Genomic DNA, 18,163 nt, shown 5'->3' with positions numbered 1-18,163 from the left:
TCAACTCACTAAAGTGCAAAGTGACCTGTTAAAAAATAATTCTAAAGAGAAACATGCTTATGAAGTAACAACTAGAGGTGGTGTCTCTACCCAGGATCCTCTATATCCTGAAGGGCATCCCAAAAGAATTGAACAAGATTCTCAACGCATTGAACCTAGTGCTCCTTCTAAGAAAAAGAAGAAGAAGAAACATAAAAATGTTGTAGAATCCTCTGAACCTGTTAATGATCCTAATAGTATTTCTATTTCCGATGCTGAAACTGAAAGTGGTAATGAACATGATAATGGTAATGATAATGATAAGAATGATGCTTCTGATAAAGAAGAGGTTGAAGATGAACCTGACAAGCATGCTAAAAATAAAAAGTATACTAAAGAAGATTTTATTGCTAAGAAACATGGTAATGAAAGAGAACCTTGGGTGCAAAAGCAAATGTCTTTTCCTGCTAAAAAACTAAAATCAAAGGAAGAAGAACATTATAATAAATTTTGCGATTGGATGAAACCTTTATTCTTGCAAATCCCTTTGACTGATGCTATTAAATTGCCTCCTTATTCAAAGTATATGAAAGATATTATTAGGTTGGAGTAATTTTTTTACCCCGCATATTAAAGGTTGTTAAGAATGGCAAGACATGGCATGGGTACTCAAAAGAATGGCGGCTAAAACCCTAGAGCTCTGGCGACTCCAACCCTAGCCGCCGGTGGTCTCCATTACCGGTGATCTTCACCTCGCTGGCGTCCGTGAGTGTTCCTCTCTCTACACTCTCCTCTCTAGGTAATCTCCTTCCTCCTTTCTCTCCTCGCACCAATCTCCATGGCTCCTCCTGCATGGAAATGGAGTGTTTCCTACGTAAAGGCCCAAGATCTGGTTTCTGGCTTCAGTGATCCCATGATGGGAGAGTTGTATCTCTGGACTCACACGGATTGGATGGGTCTTATGACCACCAAGGGTACTCCCATTGTTGGTAAATTTCTGCGTAAGGGTGATGTGATAGATGTGGGATCTGTCTTGGAATTTCCAGTCTATACTGTAAAGGTGATCCAATGTGTCCAATCCCCACATGACAATTGTGATGCCACAATTACAGAGCTCATGCAGATGTCTGGATCTGATTCAAACCCTAAGGATCAGGGTTGGCTTGTCACATATTCTATTCATAGAGATCTTTGCCGTGGCCGCATGAAATCATACGATGGATCTCTTTTTTTCTCTGCCAAGCACAATTGGCTGTTGTTGAAAGATGCTAGAGGGGCAATGGTGGGCAGACGTGGCATCAAGCCGACTGATAGTTTCTCTCTGGGATCGAAGATTTCCTTCCCGAATCATGTGATCAGAATGGGGTCAGCAGGCCCAGTGATATTGAAGAATTCTGGTTTGAGGAATGCTGATTCTGCGACCAGTAGCAATCTGGATCACTCTCTCTCCACTGATAATAACGGAGTTTCTGCTGATGAAGGTGGTGAAGAAGTTCACTCCCATCATGTTGATGATCAGGTCTTGCCTTCTTCTGCAGTTTTTGATGCTATATCTATGAAGCTGGACTTTTCATATGGGTACAAGTTTAAAGATGAGGTTAAAAGAAAGTTTGGCTCTACAGTTCATCCTCTGGGTAAATCAAATCATTTTCTTTTAGTTGTCTCCTTTGGTAGAGCAACTTTTAAGTTACATGAGGATGTAGTGGGGATTGCTTTAGAGTCTTGTATTGGAGGCAATTGTGATGATCTGGTAGTGAAATATCTTAATGACAGAGTTTTTCGCTTCTCTGTTTCTTCCAAAGCAGTGGGTTTCATGGTTAATGCACTAAGATCTTTTTCATGTTCATCTTTTAAGTGCTATTTTCATCTTTGGAGCAATGGAGGACCATTTTGGCATAAAGAATTTCTTCAGTGGCAGGCTGACTGTGACAAGGAGTGGATATTGGTAAGCCCTAATAAGGGTAGAACAGATAAAGCTCTAGCTGCTCTTCATACTACTCCACAGAAATCTGCTTTGCGTGCTAGACAGTTCACTGCATCTGTTAAAAAGAAGCTAACCTTTGATGAGGAGGTGGCATATCCAGCATGCCCTGGGTATGTTGCTGCCAATCCTACCTCATCACAGATTGAGTCTAATTCTGACAAGGTTATAATTGCTGAAAATATTATTAAAGCTGGTCAGAACTTTGATATTTCTTTTGGCACCACCTCTTATCAACTAGATAATTGTCAGGGACAGATACATTCTGTAAACAATGGATCAGAGGCAACAGTAAGGCCAAATCTGGATGCTCAAACTGAAGGAGATATGCCCTAGAGGCAATAATAAAGTGGTTATTATTTATATCTTTATGTTTATGATAAATGTTTATATATCATGCTAGAATTGTATTAACCGAAACATTAGTACATGTGTGATATATAGACAAACAAGAAGTCCCTAGTATGCCTCTTAAACTAGCTTGTTGATTAATGGATGATTAGTTTCATAATCATGAACATTGGATGTTATTAATAACAAGGTTATGTCATTGTGTGAATGATGTAATGGACACACCCAATTAAGCGTAGCATAAGATCTCGTCATTAAGTTATTTGCTATAAGCTTTCGATACATAGTTACCTAGTCCTTATGACCATGAGATCATGTAAATCACTTATACCGGAAAGGTACTTTGATTACACCAAACACCACTGCGTAAATGGGTGGCTATAAAGGTGGGGTTAAGTATCCGGAAAGTATGAGTTGAGGCATATGGATCAACAAAGGATTTGTCCATCCCGATGACGGATAGATATACTCTGGGCCCTCTCGGTGGAATGTCGTCTAATGTCTTGCAAGCATATGAATGAGTTCATAAGAGACCACATACCACGGTACGAGTAAAGAGTACTTGTCAGGAGACGAGGTTGAACAAGGTATAGAGTGATACCGAAGATCAAACCTCGGACAAGTAAAATATCGCGAGACAAAGGGAATTGGTAATGTATGTGAATGGTTCATTCGATCACTAAAGTCATCGTTGAATATGTGGGAGCCATTATGGATCTCCAGATCCCGCTATTGGTTATTGGTCGGAGTGAGTACTCAACCATGTCCGCATAGTTCTCGAACCGTAGGGTGACACACTTAAAGTTGGATGTTGAAATGGTAGTACTTGAATTATGGAATGTAGTTCGAATATTTGTTCGGAGTCCCGAATGTGATCCCGGACATCACGAGGAGTTCCGGAATGGTCCGGAGAATAAGATTCATATATAGGATGTCATTTTATGTGAATAAAATGTCGCGGAAGGTTCTATGGAAGGTTCTAGAAGGTTCTAGAAAAGTCCGGAAGAAACCACCAAGGAAGGTGGAGTCCACAAGGGACTCCACCTCCATGGCCGGCCAGCCCTAGTGGGGGTGGAGTCCCAAGTGGACTCCACCATAGGGGGCCGGCCACCCCCACATGGGAGGTGGAAATCCCACCTTTGGGTGGGAGTCCTAGTTGGGCTAGGTTTCCCCCTCCTATGGAAGGTTTTTGGTTCGGGTCTTATTCGAAGACTTGGACACCACCTCTTGGGGTTCCACCTATATAATGAGGGGCAAGGGGAGGGGGCCGGCCACCTCAAACACCACCAAGGTGGCCGCACCCCTATAGTGGCCGGCGCCCCCCCTCTCCCCAAACCCTAGCCGCCCGCTCCTCCACATCCCGCATAGCTTAGCGAAGCTCCGCCGGACTTCTACACCGCCACCGACACCACGCCGTCGTGCTGTCGGATTCAAGAGGAGCTACTACTTCCGCTGCCCGCTGGAACGGGGAGGTGGACGTCGTCTTCATCAACAACCGAACGTGTGACCGAGTACGGAGGTGCTGCCCGTTCGTGGCGCCTAACCGATCGTGATCAAGATCTTCTACGCGCTTTGCAAGCGGCAAGTGATCGTCTACCGCAGCAACAAGAGCCTCATCTTGTAGGCTTTGGAATCTCTTCAAGGGTGAGACTCGATAACCCCTCGTTGCTACCGTCTTCTAGATTGCATCTTGGCTTGGATTGCGTGTTCGCCGTAGGAAAATTTTTGTTTTCTATGCAACGTTATCCTACAAAGTGGTATCGAGCCGTGTCTATGCATAGATGGTTGCACGAGTAGAACACAATGGTTTGTGGGCGTTGATGCTCTTGTTATCTTTAGTTTGAGTACTTTGCATCTTTATGGCATAGTGGGATGAAGCGGCTCGGACTAACTTTACATGACCGCGTTCATGAGACTTGTTCCTCGTTCGACATGCAACTTGTATTGCATAAGAGGCTTTGCGGGTGTCTGTCTCTCCTACTATAGTAAAGATTCAATTTACTCTTCTATTGAAAACATTAGGATCAACGTTGTGGTTCATGTTCGTAGGTAGATTAGATCTCTCTCGAAAACCCTAAACCACGTAAAATATGCAAACCAAATTAGAGACGTCTAACTTGTTTTTGCAGGGTTTGGTGATGTGATATGGCCATAATGTGATGATGAATATGTATGAGATGATCATTATTGTATTGTGGCAACCGGCAGGAGCCTTATGGTTGTCTTTAAATTTCATGTTGAGTAGTATTTCAAAGTAGTTGTAATAGTTGCTACATGGAGGACAATCATGAAGACGGCGCCATTGACCTTGACGCTACGCCGACGATGATGGAGATCATGCCCGAAGATGATGGAGATCATATCCGTGCTTTGGAGATGAAGATCAAAGGCGCAAGAACAAAAGGGCCATATCATATCACATATGAACTGCATGTGATGTTAATCCTTTTTATGCATCTTATTTTGCTTAGATCGCGACGGTAGCATTATAAGATGATCCCTCATTAAAATCTCAAGATAATAAAGTGTTCATCCTTAGTAGCACCGTTGCCAAGTCTTGTCGTTTCGAAGCACCTCGTGATGATCGGGTGTGATAGATTCAATAAGTACATATGACGGGTGCAAGACAGTTTTGCACATGCGGATACTAAGGTGGCCTTGACGAGCCTAGCATGTACGTACATGGTCTCGAACACGTGATACCGAAAGGTAGAGCATGAATCATATGGTTGATATGATGAACACTTTGAGTGTTCGCCATTGAAATCACACCTTTTCTCGTGATGATCGGGTTTAGGTGCGGTGGATTTGGTTCGTGTGATCACTAAGACAATGCGAGGGATATTGTTTTGAGTGGGAGTTCACTTAGGTTTTTAATTATGTTGAATTAAAATTTGAACTCAATTTGTCATAAACTTAGTCTAAACTATTGCAAATATATGTTGTAGAGATGGCGTCCCCAATCAATTTTAATCAGTTCCTAGAGAAAGAGAAACTTAAGAGCAACGGTAGCAACTTCACCGACTGGTTCCGTCATGTGAGGATCTTCCTCTCTCGCGGAAATCTGCAATTTGTGCTTGATGCACCGCTAGGTGACCCTCCTGCAGAAGATGAATCCGATGAAGTAAAAGCTGTTTACGCGACTCGGAAAACTCGGTACTCTCAAGTTCGGTGTGCCATCCCGTGCGATGGAATCCGATCTTCAAAAACGTTTTGAGCACCATGATCCTCATGAGTTGATGAATGAGCTGAAAGCTATATTCGAGACTCATGCGGCAGTGGAATGCTATGAAGCATCGAAACATTTCTTCACTGTATGATGGAAGAAGGCAGCTCCGTTAGTGAGCACATGCTCGCCATGACCGGCATGCGAAGAAACTCGGTGACTTGGGAATAGTGATTCCTAACAGATCGGGATTAATCGTGTCCTTCAATCACCGCCACCAAGTTACAAGAACTTTGTGATGAACTACAATATGCAGAACATGAACAAGGAGTTACCCGAACTCTTTGGCATGCTAAAAGCTGCCGAGATTGAGATCAAGAAAGAGCACCAAGTGTTGATGGTCAACAAGACCACCAGTTTCAAGAAACAGGGCAAGTCTAAGGGAAAATTCAAGAAGGGTGGCAAGAAAGCTGCCACGCCTCCTATGAAACCTAAGAACGGCCCTAAGCCCGATGAGAGTGCTATTATCGCAAGGAGAAGGGACACCGGAAGCGTAATTGCTCCAAGTATCCGGCTGATCCGAAGAGCGGCCTTGTCAAGAAGAAGAAAGAAGGTATATTTGATATACATGTTATAGATGTCCATTTCACTGGTTCTCGTTCTAGTACCTGGTATTTGATACTGGTTCGGTTGCTCATATTTGTAACTCGAAACAGAACTAAAGAATAAACGACAACCGCTGAAAGATGAAGTGACGATGCGCGTTGGAAACGGATCCAAGGTCAATGTGATCGCAATGGCACACTTCCTCTACATCTACCTTCGGGACTAGTTTTAAGCCTAAATAATTGTTATTATGTACTGCGTTGAGCATGAACATTATATCTGGATCTTGTTTAATGCAAGACGGTTATTCATTCAAGTCTGAGAATAATGGTTGTTCTATTTTTATGAATAATATCTTTTATGGTCGAGCACCACAAAAGAATGGCTTATTTCTATTAGATCTCGATAGTAGTGATACGCATATACATAACATTGATGCTAAGCGAATTAAACTTAATGATAATTCTACTTATATGTGGCACCGCTGCCTTGGTCATATTGGAGTGAAACGCATGAAGAAACTCCATACTGATGGATTACTTGAATCACTTGACTTTGAGTCACTTGATAGATGCGAAGCATGTCTAATGGGAAAAATGACAAAGACTCCATTTTCTGGTATGATGGAGCGAGCTACTGACTTATTGGAAATCATACATACCGATGTATGTGGACCAATGAGCGTAGCATCGCGCGGTGGTTATCGTTATGTTCTAACCTTCACAGATGATCTGAGTAGATATGGGTATATCTATTTCATGAAACATAAATCCGAAACTTTCGAGAAGTTTAAGGAATTTCAAAGTGAAGTAGAAAATCAACGTAACAAGAAGATCAAATTTCTACGATCTGATCGTGGAGGTGAATATCTGAGTTATGAGTTTGGCATGCATTTAAAGAAATGCGGAATATTTTCACAATTGACACCGCCGGGAACACCACAACGAAACGGTGTGTCCGAACGTCGTAATCGAACTCTCTTAGATATGGTTCGTAGTATGATGTCTCTTACTGATTTGCCGTTATCATTTTGGAGTTATGCATTAGAGACAGCCGCATTCACTTTAAATAGAGCACCATCAAAATCCGTAGAAACGACACCGTATGAATTATGGTTTAATAAGAAACCTAAGCTGTCGTTCCTGAAAGTTTGGGGTTGCGAAGCCTATGTAAAGAAGTTACAACCGGACAAGCTAGAACCCAAAGCGGAGAAATGCGTCTTCATAGGATACCCTAAGGAAACTATAGGGTACACTTTCTATCACAGATCCGAAGGCAAAATCTTTGTTGCTAAGAACGGAACCTTTCTTGAGAAAGAATTTCTCACTAAAGAAGTGACTGGAAGAAAAGTAGAACTCGATGAGATTGATGAATCTATACTCGTTGATCGAGTAGCGCAGATCGGAAGTTGTACCTGTACCGCCTACACCGGCAACAGAGGAAGCTAATGATAATGATCATGAAACTTCGAACGAGGAAACCATCGAACCTCGCAGATCGACAAGGGAACGTGCCACTCCTGATTGGTATGATCCTTGTCTAAATGTCATGATTGTGGATAACAATGATGAGGACCTGCGACGTATGAAGAAGCGATGATGAGCCCAGATTCCAACAAATGGCAAGAAGCCATGAAATCCGAAATGGGATCCATGTATGATAACAAAGTATGGACTTTGGTAGACTTACCTGATAGCCGAAAGGCTGTCGAGAATAAATGGATCTTCAAGAGAAAAACAGATGCTGATGGTAATATTATCGTCTATAAAGCTCGACTTGTCGCAAAGGGTTTCCGACAAATTCAAGGAGTTGACTACGATGAGACTTTCTCACTGTAGCGAAGCTAAAATCTGTGAGGATTTTGTTAGCAATAGCTGCATTTTTCGATTATGAGATTTGGCGTATGGATGTCAAAACGGCGTTCCTTAATGGAGACATTGAGGAAGAGTTGTATATGGTACAACCCAAAGGTTTTGTCGATCCTAAAAATGTCTTGACAAAGTATGCAAACTTCAGCGTTCAATCTATGGACTGAAGCAAGCATCAAGAAGTTGGAACCGACGTTTTGATAAGGTGATCAAAGACTTCGGATTTATACAAAGGTCATGGAGAGGCCCGTATTTACAAGAAAGTGAGTGGGAGCTCTGTAGCATTCCTGATATTATATGTAGATGACATATTATTGATCGGGAATGATATAGAACTATTAAGCAGTTGTTAAGGGTTATTTGAATAATAGTTTTTCAATGAAAGACCTTGGTGAAGCATCGTATATATTAGGCATCAAGATTTATAGAGATAGATCAAGACGCCTAATAGGGCTATCACAGAGTACATATCTGGACAAGATTCTAAAGAAGTTTAGAATGGACGAAAGTAAGAAAGGGTTCTTACCTATGTTACCAGGCAAGGTATTGAGTAAAACTCAAGGACCGGCTACGGCAGAAGAAAGAGAAAGGATGTGTAACATCCCCTATGCCTCGGCAGTAGGATCTATCATGTATGCCATGCTATGTACTAGACCGGATATAGCACATGCCGTTAGTTTGACTAGCAGATATCAAAGTGATCCAGAATGGAACAACGGACAGCGGTCAAGAATATCCTGAAGTACTTGAAAAGAACTAAGGATATGTTTCTTTGTTATGGAGGTGACCAAGAGCTCGTTGTAAACGGTTACACCGATGCAAGTTGGAACACCGATCCTGATGACTCTAAGTCACAATCTGGGTACGTGTTTATATTGAATGGTGTTGGCGAAGCTGGGCAAGCTCGAAGCAAAGGCACGATGGCGAAGTCTTCAACAGAATCAGAGTACATAGCGGCTTCAGAGGCTTCATCAGAAGCGGTATGGATGAAGAGGTTCATTGTAGAGCTCGGTGTGGTTCCTAGTGCATTGGACCCATTAATCATTTACTGTGATAACATGGGTGCCATCGCCAATGCACAAGAGCCAAGGTCACACAAGAGGCTGAAGCATATCAAGCTGCGTTACCACTCGATTCGCGAGTACATCGAAGATGGAGAAGTAAAGATTTGCAAAGTACACACCGATCTGAATGTAGCAGATCCGTTGACTAAAGCTCTCCCTAGGGCAAAGCATGACCAACACCGTAATGCCATGGGTGTTAGGTATATTACAATGTAATCTAGATTATTGACTCTAGTGCAAGTGGGAGACTGAAGGAGATATGCCCTAGAGGCAATAATAAAGTGGTTATTATTTATATCTTTATGTTTATGATAAATGTTTATATATCATGCTAGAATTGTATTAACCGAAACATTAGTACATGTGTGATATATAGACAAACAAGAAGTCCCTAGTATGCCTCTTAAACTAGCTTGTTGATTAATGGATGATTAGTTTCATAATCATGAACATTGGATGTTATTAATAACAAGGTTATGTCATTGTGTGAATGATGTAATGGACACACCCAATTAAGCGTAGCATAAGATCTCGTCATTAAGTTATTTGCTATAAGCTTTCGATACATAGTTACCTAGTCCTTATGACCATGAGATCATGTAAATCACTTATACCGGAAAGGTACTTTGATTACACCAAACACCACTTTGCGTAAATGGGTGGCTATAAAGGTGGGGTTAAGTATCCTAAAGTATGAGTTGAGGCATATGGATCAACAGTGGGATTTGTCCATCCCGATGACGGATAGATATACTCTGGGCCCTCTCGGTGGAATGTCGTCTAATGTCTTGCAAGCATATGAATGAGTTCATAAGAGACCACATACCACGGTACGAGTAAAGAGTACTTGTCAGGAGACGAGGTTGAACAAGGTATAGAGTGATACCGAAGATCAAACCTCGGACAAGTAAAATATCGCGAGACAAAGGGAATTGGTAATGTATGTGAATGGTTCATTCGATCACTAAAGTCATCGTTGAATATGTGGGAGCCATTATGGATCTCCAGATCCCGCTATTGGTTATTGGTCGGAGTGAGTACTCAACCATGTCCGCATAGTTCTCGAACCGTAGGGTGACACACTTAAAGTTGGATGTTGAAATGGTAGTACTTGAATTATGGAATGTAGTTCGAATATTTGTTCGGAGTCCCGAATGTGATCCCGGACATCACGAGGAGTTCCGGAATGGTCCGGAGAATAAGATTCATATATAGGATGTCATTTTATGTGAATAAAATGTCGCGGAAGGTTCTATGGAAGGTTCTAGAAGGTTCTAGAAAAGTCCGGAAGAAACCACCAAGGAAGGTGGAGTCCACAAGGGACTCCACCTCCATGGCCGGCCAGCCCTAGTGGGGGTGGAGTCCCAAGTGGACTCCACCATAGGGGGCCGGCCACCCCCCACATGGGAGGTGGAAATCCCACCTTTGGGTGGGAGTCCTAGTTGGGCTAGGTTTCCCCCTCCTATGGAAGGTTTTTGGTTCGGGTCTTATTCGAAGACTTGGACACCACCTCTTGGGGTTCCACCTATATAATGAGGGCCAAGGGGGAGGGGGCCGGCCACCTCAAACACCACCAAGGTGGCCGCACCCCTATAGTGGCCGGCGCCCCCCCTCTCCCCAAACCCTAGCCGCCCGCTCCTCCACATCCCGCATAGCTTAGCGAAGCTCCGCCGGACTTCTACACCGCCACCGACACCACGCCGTCGTGCTGTCGGATTCAAGAGGAGCTACTACTTCCGCTGCCCGCTGGAACGGGGAGGTGGACGTCGTCTTCATCAACAACCGAACGTGTGACCGAGTACGGAGGTGCTGCCCGTTCGTGGCGCCGGAACCGATCGTGATCAAGATCTTCTACGCGCTTTTGCAAGCGGCAAGTGATCGTCTACCGCAGCAACAAGAGCCTCATCTTGTAGGCTTTGGAATCTCTTCAAGGGTGAGACTCGATAACCCCTCGTTGCTACCGTCTTCTAGATTGCATCTTGGCTTGGATTGCGTGTTCGCCGTAGGAAAATTTTTGTTTTCTATGCAACGTTATCCTACACAAACCACTGCTCAGGCTAGATGTGATCTTGATGGGCTTGAAGATGTAATAGATGACATTGCATACCGTTTTTGGGAGTGTGGTAGATGTTTGTCAATGGGCCATAACTCAATGGGCTGTACCAGAGACATACGGTGTCGAACTTGTTTTAATTATGGTCATAAAGAAAAGAGTTGTCTTATTTGGCTGACTAAAAAAGGGAAAAAGTGGGTGCCCAAATTGGTAAATGCGGTGGGGCAGGGTGCGATTTCCCAACAGAGTCCAACTCAAGTGCCCCCTGTCAAGTTGCCTGTTATGTCTAAAAGTGGACAGGCGTCGCAGAGTCCTGTTACATCGCCTCGAGAAGCCCAACCAGCGCTTGTCTTGTCTTCCTCCTTGCAAACTCCACAGAAGCCGTCGAGTAGCACTTCGTCTCCTCCCTCGCCGGCAATGGCGAACTTTGAAGTGGATCCGGCGCGGTGGCTGCCGATGGGGCATCACATCATAGATGGTGGGCCAACAAGGCTTCCAAGAACCTTCTACAATCCATCGGTAACCCCTCCTGTTCGCCATGGAAATTTCTTGGTAGCTGTTCTTGAACCTGCGCCGCCAGCTGCGGATGAGGGGGTATGGAGAGATCTTGTCAGGGATTTTATCCAGCAGCATCATCAGAGAGCAGTTGAGAGTTTTCAGCCCTGTCTGTTTGGCATTGGTCTTTATGAGTTGCGCAGTGCTGCTGCTGTTTATGCTCTGCTACAGCAAGCTCCGTTTGAAATACAACCTGATGTCTTTGTGCGTTTTGTGCCACATAATGATCGCCATAATCATAGAGCTATGCAAGGGACTCGTACTGGATGGCTCATGGTGCTTGCTGTACCTCTTGACTTCCGCAATGACTATGACATTGCCAATGCTGTTGCAGCTTTTGGTAAATTTCATAGTTGGCATCAGGATGACATTATTAAGGAGAGAACGCTGATTAATGCAACCTTTGATTCTCCAGCTTTAGTACCAAGGGATATTGTTTTTGGCCATTACTCTGCTTTTGGAGGGATCAAGGAAACATGGACTGCTCCTGTGTATATCTTGGGTGCTAATTTTGCTGAGCAGCTGCCTGCAGATGAAGATCAGATGCCATTGAATGGCAATCCACATCCTTTGCCTGGAAATCTGATGCCTCAGGACAATTTCTTTGTATTACCACAATTTCCAGAGATTGGTTGGAACAATGCACCTCACCATGATCAGGGTCAGCAGGTGAATGGGCAGCAGGGGAATCAGCATGTGGTGCAAGAGGATGTTCAAGAAAATGACTTACCAGATCAGCAGGCAGAGGAGGAACTTGTTGATGATTCAATTGTGACAGATCCATCAGGGTTGGCATCACCTTTGGCTGAGCATGGGATGGAGGTTGATCAGCCAGTGTATAATCAGGTCATTCATCTGGGTATGGTCAGAACTGTTTTTGGGCCAGTAGTTCCTCCCTCAATGCAATGCCAGAAGTTACTTGATGTCATCCTGCCTTCTATGTTTTCTGCTTTCCTTCCCAAATCTCCAAGGGTTTGGACTATACAGACTAGGCTGCTTTCTGATTGCCTTTGGCCTAATGTGACTGATATGCAGAAGTGTCTGTTCTCCACAGTACACAAGCTTTTGCCTCCTTTGCACAGAAAGAAGAGAGCCAACAACATGTATTTGTGTCATACAATGGACAATGTGGTTGATATGGAATCACCTGCTACACCTGTTACATCGTTTTCTGCTTCTTCAGTACCTCAGATAGGCAACAAAAGAAAGAGTCGAGCACCTAAGTCAGTTGCTATAGTGGATACTGCTTACAGAAGAAGCACACGTAGCTGCACTAAAAGAGATGGGCATAAGCCAGTGTCAATGAGTGATACTGTCACAAGGTCAAGGAAGAAATCCAAAGCTCAAGTGAAGGATTTGAAGAAGGAGGTTGCTTCACAGAAGAAAACTCAGACTCATGAGGGTGAAGCTGAGGGGAGTGCTGCTGAGGCTCCTCCTGAAACCCCTTTAATTGTCATGCAGCATGTTGGGATTGCTTTGGGTATTGAACCAGCATTGCTTACAGAGGACAAGCTTAAGGCACCTCTGAAGGGTAACAAGAAGAAGACTCTTCCCAATGATAAGTAGGCACAGCAAGAATTCAAGGAAGGGGCACCTTGTTTTTGTTGCCCCATCTTTTGTTAGAGGTCTCATGTGGTTAATCTTTTTATATCAGTGGTTTGGTGAAAGCTTTTGTCCAGTATTTTGTGCCCCTTGGCAGTTGTGTTATTACTTCTGTACTGGGTCAGTTGTCATGGTGAACTTCTTGTATGGCTATATTTGTACTTCCTATTACATGAGGCTTGTAGTCTGCATGTTTGTTGCTATCTTTTTTTCAGTTCTCCATGTGTGCACAACATAATAGACAATGGAGAATTCTGTGTTGGAATGTCAGAGGTTTAAATTCTGATAAACACCAAAGAGCTCTTAGATCAAAAATTGAAGAAAGTCAATGTTCTGTCATTTGCATACAGGAAACAAAATGTGAAGTTATTGATCATAAGTTACTAAGGAAATGTTGCCCCAAAAGATTTGATAGCTTTGTGTATTCACCTTCTGTTGGGGCCTCTGGAGGTATTTTAGTTCTATGGAATTCTGCTATTTTTGCTGGGAACTTAATTGAAATACAGAGATATGGAGTCATTGTTAATTTCACATCTGTGCATAATGGGGAAAATTGGAATTTGGTATCAGTTTATGGGCCTTGTCAGGGTGAGTTAAGAGATGAATTTGTGCAGTGGTTATATAATCTTCATATTCCACCTGGGAGTAATTGGCTCCTACTAGGAGATTTTAATTTCATAAGATCAAGTGAGAATAGAAATAAACCAGGGGGTGATATAAATGATATGTTTTTGTTCAATGAGATAATTGGACACTTGGGGTTGCTTGAGTTGCCACTTAAGGGGAGAAAATACACCTGGTCAAACATGCAAAGCCAACCTTTACTGGAACAATTGGATTGGTTCTTTACTAGCAATGAATGGATTTCTACATATCCTAATACTGTAGTGCTGCCATTAGCCAATACAACATCAGATCATATCCCTTGTGTGGTGAATATTGATACAGTTATTCCTAAGGCTAGTATTTTCAGGTTTGAGAATTACTGGACTGATCAGCCAGGGTTCTTAGATTGTGTAAAAGCTGTTTGGAATGTTAAATCTACCAAGGCTTACAGTTCTGTTGTGTTAGCTGATAAATTTAAATCTTTAAGATATCCGTTGAAGAAATGGCATACAAGTTTATCAAAGTTAAAAGCTAATATACAGAATTGCAATAAAGTGATTTTCCTAATGGATAACCTGGAAGAGCAGAGACCCTTGTTTATTACTAAATTTAACTTCAGCCAGATAGTGAAGTTACACTTGGATAATTTGTTGCTTATTGAGTGCAATTATTGGAGGAAGAGGTGCACAATCAGATGGGTCAAGGTTGGGGAAGATAATACTAAGTTTTTTCATGCTATGGCCACACAGAGGCACAGAAGAAATGCTATATCCATGCTCACTGCTGTAGATGGTAGGCAGGTGTCTGATCATGCAGAGATGGCTGGCTTGTTGTGGTCCAGTTATAAGGAAAGGATGGGTATGTCTGAGGGTATTAGTATGCAATTTGATCTTGCTGCTCTTATTGAAAAAGTTCCTGGTTTGGATGAAATATCTATGCCTTTCTTGCTAGAGGAGATGGAATTGGTAATTAAGCAAATGCCCTCAGATAAGGCACCTGGGCCAGATGGCTTCAATGGCCATTTCTTGAAGAAATGTTGGCCCATAGTTAAGCAGCAGTTCTTTGATCTGGCTGCAGAATTCCATGAGGGATCTTTGAATTTGCAGAATATTAATGGGTCCTACATCACTTTGGTTCCAAAGGTGCAGTCACCAGAGACAGTGAATGATTTCAGGCCCATCTCCTTGACAAATGTTTGTATCAAATTTCTTACAAAGTTAGTAGCCAACAGGTTTCAACAGAAAATTTTGAAGTGTATTCATAAAAATCAATATGGCTTCATAAAGTCTAGAACAATTCATGATTGTGTGGCATGGACATTTGAGTATTTATATCAATGTCATATTTCCAAAAAGCCTATTGTTATTTTTAAGCTTGATTTTGCTAAAGCTTTTGATACAATTGAGAATGAGGTGATTTTGCAAGTTATGAAGCATAAAGGCTTTGATGAGAAAACTATTGGATGGGTGAAAAATATTCTGGCATCTGGTACTTCTTCTGTTTTGTTGAATGGAGTGCCTGGTAAGCAGTTTGTCTGCAAGAGGGGTGTCAGGCAAGGGGACCCACTGTCACCTATTCTATATGTGCTTGGTTCTGATTTGTTACAGACAGTGGTTAATAATATGCTTCAAGAGGGGAGAATATCTTTGCCTATAGAGGTTAATGATCCAGATTTCCCAATTGTACAGTATGTTGATGATACTTTGTTAATAATACCTGCTGACTTGGCTCAGATTGTGGCTTTGAAAGATGTGCTTCACAACTTCACTCTCTCTACTGGTTTGAAGATTAATTATCACAAGTCTAGTATGGTGCCCATTAATGTACCAGCTGAGGATATGAAAGTGCTTGCAGAAGCTTTTGGCTGTCAGATTGCATCCCTGCCTTTCACCTATTTAGGTTTGCCTTTGGGGACAACAAAGCCAAAATTAAATGATCTTGCTCCTATTGTAACTCGTTTGGAAAGAAGGTTGACTTCAGTCTCTAGTTTCTTATCACAAGGAGCTAGGCTTCAGTTGGTTGATTCAGCTTTGTCTTCCATGTCCACTTTTTTTCTGTGCTCTTTGGACTTACCACCTGGCATCACCAAGCAATTGGATAGAATTTTAAGGCAATGTCTATGGAGAGATAATATTGACACTCCCAAACAATCCCTGGCTGCTTGGGATATGCTATGCAAACCAAAGCATAAGGGGGGAGTAGGCATAATCAATTTTCAGAAGCAAAATGAAGCACTTTTGACGAAACATCTGGATAAATTTTTTAATCATGCTGATGTACCTTGGGTGAATTTGATTTGGCAAGCTTATTATGAGGATTCAGTACCTCAATCTGAGAAGCTCTGTGGCTCTTTTTGGTGGAAGGATATTTGCAAGCTTTTGGACAAATTCAGGACAATATCTACTGTGTTGCCTGGTAGGGGGGATACCTTTCTTTTTTGGAGTGATAGTTGGATGTTTGATGGGTCAGTGCAGCCTATAATGCAGAGGCTTCCAAGATTGTATTCATATGTAAAGGAGCCTAATTTAACAGCAAAGCAGGTTTATGACTGCCCAGTATTTGCAGAGCTGTTTCACTTACCACTGTCTGCTCAGGCATATGAAGAGTTTCAACAGGTTGCACAGGTCATGGCAAGTTCTCCTCTATCTGTGGCAGCTGATGTCTGGCAGTATAGTTGGGGTAAAACTTTCACTGCATCTAGATATTATCAGCAACTGTTTGTAGAAGTCACAGTCATTCCAGTGTTCAAATGGATTTGGAAGTCATCCTGCATTATGAAGCATAAGTTCTTTGACTGGTTACTTCTCAATGATCGTTTGAACACCAGAGATCTGTTGAAAAGAAGGCATTGGAAAGTAACTGAGGATACACATTGTGTGCTTTGCCCAGGGAGAAAATATGAAGATAGAATCCATCTGTTTTTCGAATGCAATTATAGTCAGAGGGTTTGGAACTATTTGCAAATTCATTGGCCATCTGGTCAGGAAGTGCAAACAATCTTCTCTTCAGCTAAGACAGGATTTGGTAAACCTTTTTTTATGGAGGTAGTCATCTTAGCATGTTGGAGCATATGGAAGCAAAGGAATGTGAAAATTTTTCAAGGAGAACGGCCTTCGTTTCTGGGATGGAAGAGAAATTTCTTGCATGATGTATCCTTGCTTAAGCATAGGATAAAGAAAAAGTATCATGATTTTTTTGTAGCCTGGATAGGCAGCTTACAGTAGACATAAGATCTTTTGGTTAGTTTGTACAGGTAGGTTTTTTCTCTTTTCCCTCTTCCTTTTGCCTTTTGTACATATGTGCTGAGTTTGGTAATAAATTGCTGTGGGGCTTTTTGCCTCACAGTCTTCCCTTTCAAAAAAAAAGTATATGAAAGATATTGTTACTAACAAAAGGAAAATCCCCAATGAGGAGATTTCCACTATGCTTGCTAATTACTCTTTCAATGGCAAAGTTCCAAAGAAGTTGGGCGACCCAGGTATACCTACTATTCCTTGTTCTATTAAGAATAATTATGTTAAAACTGCTCCATGTGACTTGGGAGCCGGTGTTAGTGTTATGCCTTTTTCTATTTATAAGAGACTTTATTTAGATAAGTTGATACCTACTGATATATCTTTGCAAATGGCTGATAAATCTACTGCTATTCCTGTTGGTATATGTGAGGATGTTCCTGTTCAAGTTACTAATAACTGCTTGATATTAACTGATTTTGTTGTGTTGGAAATGCCTGAAGATGATAATATGTCTATTATTCTTGGGAGACCTTTTCTTAACACCGCAGGGGCTGTTATTGATTGCAATAAAGGAAAGGTTACTTTCAATGTTGATGATAAGGAGCATACCATCTATTTCCCCAAGAGGATTGATAAAGTATGTGGAGTCAATACTATTTCTAATGTGAGAACTATCAAAATTGGAACTATCGATTGTCCTATATATGAGCCTAAAGAAGGATATCAAAATCTTATGATTGGATCCATATCAATACAATTCAAGGTAACATGATTGATTTGAGGTTTATTTCTTCTTATGCTATGTAAAATTTATTTGGTGGCAAGACTTGATCAACCTTGTTAACAAATACTTTTTATATGCATAGAGGAGGTAAACAACATCTCTTTCTTCCTCCACTTGTCTTACTTGCTGTAGCATTTTTAATTTGCAAAGTTCCTTAGCTAATTAGAGATTTCAAAAAATTTCCTGGCCAGTAATAATAAACTTAATGCCCAGAAATGTGCATTTTTCAAAGTTTTCAAAAATTCACAAAAATTATACCGTTGGTCCTATTTTTCGAAAATGCACCTGGGAGCACCTGGGGATGACCAGTGG

The 18,163-nt window shown here is 42.0% G+C and overlaps 1 protein-coding gene across 1 annotated transcript; it reads left to right on the top strand.

Moving 5' to 3' along the window:
• The first annotated feature begins 14,568 nt into the window (after positions 1-14,568).
• On the top strand, positions 14,569-16,844 carry LOC139831653 (uncharacterized). Its single transcript, XM_071820969.1, has 4 exons — positions 14,569-15,024; positions 15,205-15,697; positions 16,301-16,686; positions 16,770-16,844. The coding sequence occupies exons 1-4, from the start codon at positions 14,569-14,571 to the stop codon at positions 16,842-16,844; spliced, it is 1,410 nt and encodes a 469-aa protein (XP_071677070.1).
• The last annotated feature ends 1,319 nt before the right edge of the window (positions 16,845-18,163 follow it).

Source organism: Lolium perenne, chromosome 5 (genome assembly GCF_019359855.2).
Source record: "Lolium perenne isolate Kyuss_39 chromosome 5, Kyuss_2.0, whole genome shotgun sequence".
NCBI classification, from domain to species: domain Eukaryota; kingdom Viridiplantae; phylum Streptophyta; class Magnoliopsida; order Poales; family Poaceae; genus Lolium; species Lolium perenne.
This window is presented reverse-complemented; position numbering and strand designations above follow the sequence as displayed.

Excerpts from the sequence above, each read along its gene's own strand:
- LOC139831653 (XM_071820969.1), top strand. The coding sequence starts at position 14,569 with ATGGCCACACAGAGGCACAGAAGAAATGCTATATCCATGCTCACTGCT. Across the intron at positions 15,025-15,204 it reads GGCCCATCTCCTTGACAAAT|CTTGATTTTGCTAAAGCTTT; the intron begins GTTTGTATCAAA and ends GTTATTTTTAAG. Across the intron at positions 15,698-16,300 it reads GCTTGCAGAAGCTTTTGGCT|TGCAGCCTATAATGCAGAGG; the intron begins GTCAGATTGCAT and ends TTGATGGGTCAG.